The sequence below is a fragment of the Vicia villosa genome, linkage group LG1 (genome assembly GCF_029867415.1).
Source record: "Vicia villosa cultivar HV-30 ecotype Madison, WI linkage group LG1, Vvil1.0, whole genome shotgun sequence".
Lineage (NCBI taxonomy): Eukaryota > Viridiplantae > Streptophyta > Magnoliopsida > Fabales > Fabaceae > Vicia > Vicia villosa.
Window position 1 is genome coordinate 53728544 of NC_081180.1, and position 7645 is coordinate 53736188.

General features: G+C 32.8%; 1 protein-coding gene across 1 annotated transcript; it reads left to right on the forward strand.

Annotated features, from left to right (window-relative positions):
• Nucleotides 1-6496: 6496 nt before the first annotated feature.
• Nucleotides 6497-7408, forward strand: LOC131606475 (non-specific lipid-transfer protein A-like). Its single transcript, XM_058878699.1, has 2 exons — nucleotides 6497-6884; nucleotides 7248-7408. The coding sequence occupies exons 1-2, from the start codon at nucleotides 6550-6552 to the stop codon at nucleotides 7255-7257; spliced, it is 345 nt and encodes a 114-aa protein (XP_058734682.1). The 5' UTR covers nucleotides 6497-6549; the 3' UTR covers nucleotides 7258-7408.
• The last annotated feature ends 237 nt before the right edge of the window (nucleotides 7409-7645 follow it).

Consider the following 7645-nt stretch of genomic DNA (forward strand, 5'->3'; position numbering starts at 1 on the left):
AACCTCTCGCCAGGACTTTTAATAGCGCTTTCTTATCAAAAGCGCTGTAATAGATGAAGCTTAAACCTGGAAAATAACGAATAGGGGTTAGACATAAAAGAAATTTGGCGCGACCAGTCCATTCGATTCGTCTTGTTCCACTGAATTCAACCATGCTCTTAATTTGTTCTGATTTTGGCTCTAACTAAAAACCCTAAATTTGAGCGGGAAAACCCTAAAATGGTAGATTCGTATACAAGCATCCAAAGCTCAATTAAACTTCCAGAAACGATCTACACACCACACTAAGTTCAAATATATATCTACATCTTGCTAGATATGCGTGTGTTATGAGATATAAGTTGGTTTTAGTTTGAACAAACCGTGAGGTATAATGGATGATTATGAGTGCTTCAAGGCTTGAAACTGATTGGGATATGTTTAATGATGATTGAGGATTGTATTTAAGTGTTTAGTTTGAACTGAAACGAGCTATAAATTAAAATTCGAATTTTAAATTTCTTTGAAAAATTCAAGTTGTTACAAATATGTTACAAGCATTCTACTGGCTATGAACTCGTGTCTCCTTCATTGCTGAAGTATGATAGTCTATATATAAGCATTGAGTGCTTAGAATTGAAGCTAAGAAGCATCTTAGTTGCCTTTGTGGAATTCTTGCATTTTTTATATTAAAAAAGCTTTGAATTATTGACCAAGTCTTCTTGCCTTCAATGCACCTGCCTTGCTCTTCAATTCTCTGCAGAAAGATGAAGATTCCTTGGGTGAGTCATGCTTGGAAGTTAAGCTACCATTTATCCATCCATTTTCCTTTTAATTTTAATCTTAAAATAAGATAAAATCATGCCAAAAATGGATAAAAAAGGTGTGGGCCTTGTCTTGGTCGTGGGAGGCCCATAATATCATGGAAATGATGTTTGAATGCTGAAAACTTGGCCCCATTTGGAAAAAATACATTTTTTAGCAATGTTGATTTCATGCATTTTCCCAAAATTTAGCCAACTTCAACAAGGTGTAAATCCCTCAATTTTTGTCATATGAAGGAGATCTTTCACTTTTTGGAAACCTCAAAGAGTCCTCTAACCAATGTCTTTGGTCTCATGTCAAAATGATTTTTGATGCTCCTTGTGTGTCCTTTTGAAAACCGTGTCTTTTTGTTGACTTTGAAAATGACCTGTAATGTCTTTGATCATATTTTTCAAATGGTGAATCCAATGACCATGGGATCAATGGCATTTGAAAGATAATTGAATTTCCTTAAAAATGAGATTTGGTTTGAATTTTTTGGATGAAGGATGAGAGAGTTATGATCAGTCAAAGTTGAGTTGACTTTTCAGGTAAAAACCCTAATTTTGAATCTTAGGGTTTTGTTGATTTTTGATCTTTCCTTGATGAATTATTATCATCCAATGATCAAATGATGAATCCTTTGACAAAATATGGACTTTGACAAAAAATTTCATTTTTGACTGTCTGTTGACTTTTTTGGTCAAACGGGTCGTCTGCTGACTGTTTGAGCTGCTGACGGTGCGTCTGAGTGAATTGAAGTTTGAAAATTTGTATGATGGTACTTTGAGATATATGGATGTGCATGGAATCCATTTGAGGTCTCAAAAACTTGTTGCTCCTGTAAAAACAATAAAAACCCTGATTAGGGACTGTTTATGTAGGAGACAGTTAAGCGTACCTGATTTTTGTGCAGTGTTGAGTCTCTGCTAATCGCGTGATATTCAGAAGACTTCTAGAACAAAAATCTTGGAATTTTGAATTGTGAAAGATTGATTTGATTGATGGTACAAAGCACTGAGAATTGTACTGCCAGCAGTTTGGCTGTCAACTGACTGTTCAGGTATTGACGTAGCAGTTAGAGTGAAAAATCAACAGTCAAAGTTAATTTTCTTTTTTGTTGTTTTTGTTTTTGTTTTATGTGAAAAATGAAAGTTTATTTACATGACTTGTTAAAAACATAGACATAATAAATAACTAATATACTGTTACCAGTACAGTCTGAGTTTCCTGATTCTGCGCCTGCAAAAAGATTTAACTCTGTACCAGTTGTGTCAGTACTATTTATCTGTAAATAAATAAATAGCATGTGTGAAGTAATAAACAGTATTTGGCGTTTGCGTAAGAATAAATTCAACTGCAAGCCAAATTACTGTATAAGAAAAATTCTAAAAACTAAGTATTTCATATGTCAGGATATTTGTTGAAATAAAAATCCATGATTATATGAGAATCTTAATTTTCAGATTTGGAGTTTTCTTGAAAAAAGATGTGGGCAAATTTTGGGGTATAACAATATGACAAAAATTGAGGGAGTTATGGCTTGCACAAGTTAGTCAATTTTCAAGAAGAATGTGAAACCCTAATTAGCAAAATACACACTTTTGAGTAATGGGCCATATTTTTTCAATCACCCACGAAAATACAAACTTATTAAAATCCCAAGAACCATTTGATAAGTTTTTTTTGATTTTTATTACATTTATTTTGATTTTATTCATTTAAAATCAATATAAATCAAATAAAATCAAAATAAATTAAAATCAAATCATGTAAAAGATTTCTATTCACAAAAACATGTCCAAATACATTCCATAATCCCAATCACACGTGAAAAAAAACCTTGGAAAATAGATTGGAGCTTGATATAGAAAGTTTTCATATATTTTCAAACAAAAATCTTTTTCAATGAATACAATTCTTTTCTTTCCGAAGGATTTAACCCTAATGCATCTCATATATATAGATAGCAATTGCAGCCTCACTCTCCACGAACCCTTGCCTCAGAAAACCTCTCCAAGTTTCTAAAAATAATAAAAACTTAGGGCACACGAGTTCTTGCATTACCACCTTCCTCAAGCCAAACCAATTGTCTTATTCTATTCCAAAGGTAAGAAAGAGTAAGTACACATCCATATTTGATTCATATAGCACGCGAAACACTCATACTACACTTGTCATATTCATACATATTATTGATTTTCGTTTTCTACTTATAATCGTGTTTCAATTGGTTTTGATGAGTTGTTTGAGTTTGTGACATGATTCTGAGAAGATGTGAGCCACTAGATCAAAACTTACACGTAAGGATGGGAAGACTCCATGGTTAGGGCTCACAAAAGCAACCCTTTCGTTTTCGCGTCTACAAGCAATTTCAGACTGAAACGACGGTTTCAATGAACTCACAGCCTTTTGTTTGGTGGACCTAGGCACCGTTAGTTCTCGTTTAACGTTTTTATTTGAAGTGTTGATTTTCCAGGAGGTTGCTACGAAAAATTCGAAGCAAAACTGCAGCGGATGTCGAAGCAGATTCGTAGCGAATCATGGTGTCCGGAGGTTGAAGATAGTGAACAGTGACGCTGACCCCTTGGACCAAGCAGGGAGCCATCTGATTGGCTGGTCAATATGCAACGCCTCTCTCCTCGTGCGTGGCCTATTCCTGTTGGTTGGTCAGCGAATTACCCCTTCTCTCCAATCCTGATTGGTTGTGTGCACAACAGTGGGCCCCAATTTCTGATTCATTTGACTTTTTTCATTTAATTGCCATGTTTCATATTTATCTTTTCTTAGCCAACTTACTAACGAATTAATAACGCAGCCTAGTTGGCATCTGAAGAAAGCCAGGGACCTTGTAAACTGGGGTTCGAATCCCAGCTTATGCATATCTTTCTTTTTTTTTCCCCTCTTTTCCTCCTGCTTACAGATCAAGCGTGCAAGACTCACGAGGACCTACGATACACCCTCGATCCTGGCCATTGGATCTCCGTTGAATACAAATCAGAAGGATCATGAAGCGTGCACACCATGGAACCCCAGATCTATGCCGCACCAGATCACAAACGAGAGTTTCAGTTTTATCTTATTGGGCCCAGGAACTTTTCTTGAGTTATACACCACCTGTTGCTGATTTTACCCCAGGCTGGTCTAATTTTCTTCTTTTGTTTGTCTTTACTAACTCCAATTTAATTAGTTTTTAATTAAAATTAACTAATCACAAAAAATATTAAAGTTTTAGAATTAGTTTTTTTAGAAAAAAATTGTTAATTAATTTTAAAACACCAAAAATTTATGTATTTTCTAATTAATTAGTAAAGTTAGGTTTTTTAGCCATAATAATTATTAGTTTTTTAGCCAATTAGTTTTTTTAATTGATTTAGTAATTAGGGTTTAAACAATTAGATAATTTAGGATTAGTTTAATTAATTTAGGTTTACACTTAGGTCTCCTTAAACATTTTACTAATTTCCTATCGATTCTCTTCTCATCTCAAAATCCAATGAATGTCGCGTGTTTGTTTTTTATTTAATTATTTAATTGTTATTTTGATTATAGAGATTATGTATAGGCCGCAAGTTCCTTTTGATGTAATAGTAATTAGGATTTTATTTCCGCGTCCCCCGGTTTTTTGGCTATGTATCCCCATCCCGAAGCCTTGTAATAGCATAGGATTTACTTTTCTGCACTTTATTTTCCGCACATATTAACTGCTACTATTATCTGTTTAGATGTATGGCTTAGGGTTGCATGGAAAGACTAAAACTGAACCGTTAGATCACTAACTCAAGATAATTAAATATCTGAAATTAACACACCCATTTAATTGCTCACACACCCACCTCTAAGGTACTCCCCTCTTACGTTGCCTTTCGAATAAAAGTCCCTTCGAGCGTAGGGATACCTTAGCACATGTTGCCTACGATTCAAAATCATCATTGTCCCTTCGGAATAAAGATCATGGTCCCTTCGAGTTGCCTACGATGAAATGATCTCGTCCCTCGAGTTGCCTTCGATAAATGATGATAGTCCCTTCGGATTGCTAAGGTATCTCTACTAGTTGCCTTTACGACTATTCATATCTCATAGGACTTCCTACCCTCTTTATGGTATGGATAGTCCCTATGATGACTCGATGACCCTTCGATGACACGCACATCCAATGTATAGGACTACCTACCCTCAAATGGTATGGATGGTACTATCGCCCAAGGAAAACTTTAAAGTATGGGAAAGACCTTACAACTTAGGGTAGGTAGCTCTTAAGTGCTTGCTCACAATCAATTCAAACATTCAAATGCTTTTCGCACCCCGTTTTCTAACGTTGTCTTTTTAGACATTTTCAAAACAAAAGTGTTTTTCTAAACACACACTACTCTTTCAAACAAATCAAACATTTCAGACAAAAGTGAGCCAAGCAACTAAGAGCCCGTAGATAACTACGGATGAAAAGGGTGCTTACACCTTCCCTTTTCATAACCTACCCCCCGAACTCAATTTCTCTTCAAAGAAGGTATTTCCTGTTCTTTTATGTCTTTCCTAATTGGATAAAATAAAAGTCGGTGGCGACTCTTGCTCACCGCAACATTGTTGCCTATAAAAAATAAAAGTCAGTTCACCGTGTTACATTCTCCCATCCACCCATACAAGCAATAGAAACAAATTTCAACTCCGAACATAAATAAGCAACCGGAAAAGCTTCCTTTAAAGAACAATCATTTAACCAACAAGAATGCCAAAAAGAAATGTGAAATCCATCTCCCACCTTGAACCTACACATGTTAACAAAAGCACTCTCATTGGAATCATGATCTAACTCCAAAATATCCCTCCACCATAAGGATTTTGAACTCTTATTATAATCCGACTTAGCCACTTTCACAACTTGAAGGTTAATATCTCCGTATTTTTTATTATAGAGACTAACTAAGGCATAAAAAAGTTAGACAATATTTTTTATTTTTAATTATTTGTTTTGGTAATAATTTTCTAACCAATGTTTATTTTTCTAAAAAATAATTCTATTAAAAAGAAAACAAAATTAATTAATCTACCTTATGATATACTTATGATATAGTAGGTAGTCTACTTGTGTTCTTAATACCTGAAAACCTTTGAGAATCGGATGTTATAACTGTTTTTAGATCAATAAAAATTTATTTTATTCCAAAAAAAAAAGTTATCTATGGTTTAAAATTTACAAAAATATATTCTAAAATTTTAATTTATATTGTAAGATTTCATTTATACTTGTCATTTAGAGGTAAATTACTCCTAATTATATAAGGGATAGCTAAGAATTTATCTTAACTTAATTATTTAACACTCATATTTACATTTACTATGAATTGATTTTACTTAAATATGTATAATCTACTATGATTTCTTGTCATTTAGTAATTGTGGAAGGAAGATTTATTTGTCCATACTTTTGTTTTATCTCATAGTTTTTGAATTTTGATGATATGCCAAGTTTATTTTCGTGTCAAGTGTCTAATATTTCTTAAACTAACTATAATGTTCTAAGTTTTTCCTCACTTACCCAAGAAAAAGAATGCCAATCGTGGCAAATACTTTCTTCAAGTATCGACAACACACAACAGCATTCCAAGCAATAACGTAACCTTTCAAGGTGAATACATAGAAATTACCTTCTATAATATATTTTAACCCTGACACTATCCCACATCTTAGGCTATATATATATCCCACCATTCAATCTTCATATATCATACACTGAAACACAAGTAATTTAGTCTGAAAAAAAACAAGATGAAGAATTTGAGTATGATTCTAATGTTGCTAGTTCTATTGCTCCTCACTATGGAGCAAGTGCATGGTTTTGACTGTGAACAAGCAAAGACATCTATACATCCTTGTACGCCATTCCTCGTCGGTGATGAGAACGAGCCACCAGCTAGTTGTTGCAGTGGCCTTCATGATCTGAAATCTTCAGCACCCACTGTTGATGAACAACGTGCTGCATGTGAATGCTTAAAAGATTTTGCTACTCACTATCCTATCAAACATGACTTAGCTCTCTCACTTCCCAAACGTTGCGGTGTTTATTTCAATTTTCCCATAAGCAAAGACATGAATTGCAATGAGTAAGTTCTCAATATTTACTTACATATAAATATTACACTTTTTTCTAAAGAGAAAAACATATATAATTATTATTTTAATCAATCAAAGCTAGTAACTGAAATAAAATAAAAATAAATAAATACAATGTCACGAATTCGAACCTATGTGTCTCAACAATTATTTTTTTTTAAAAATATTTTAATATGTTTTCTTCAACATATATTAATAATATCCACGGAAAATGTATTTATTATTTTGTCAAAATTGATAAAGTGGTAATTTAATCTTGCTTTACTTCTATATTTGTTCACGAATTTATTTACTACTGGATTGTATTATACTTGAATTGGTATTGATGTTAATTTTTGTGTTTTATTTTGCAGCATTCATTGAACAAAATGGAGAAAATAATAAACTAAACAGGGTGGACAGTTGATTGTTCTTATAAAATAATACTTATAAAATAATACAACCCTGTGTAATATGTTCTATGATGGTGTAAACTATAAAATTGATGTTAATAAATATATGATATTTATGTTCACTTATCTTTGTGCATTCCTTTTTATTATAGAGATTAACTCAGGCATAAAAAAGTTACACAATTTTTTATTTTATTTTCAATCACTACTAGAAAAAGTTGAAATAGCCACAGAAAATTTAAAATCATGTCATTATCTGAAGAAATTGATGTGATGTATAAAGATTTAAATAACACAATGAATGAAATAAATAAAAATATTATATTATTAATAGAAAATACCAATAAAATTGCAGATTA

What these genes read in the sequence shown, in the direction of transcription:
- LOC131606475 (XM_058878699.1), top strand. Translation starts at nt 6,550, where the DNA reads ATGAAGAATTTGAGTATGATTCTAATGTTGCTAGTTCTATTGCTCCTC.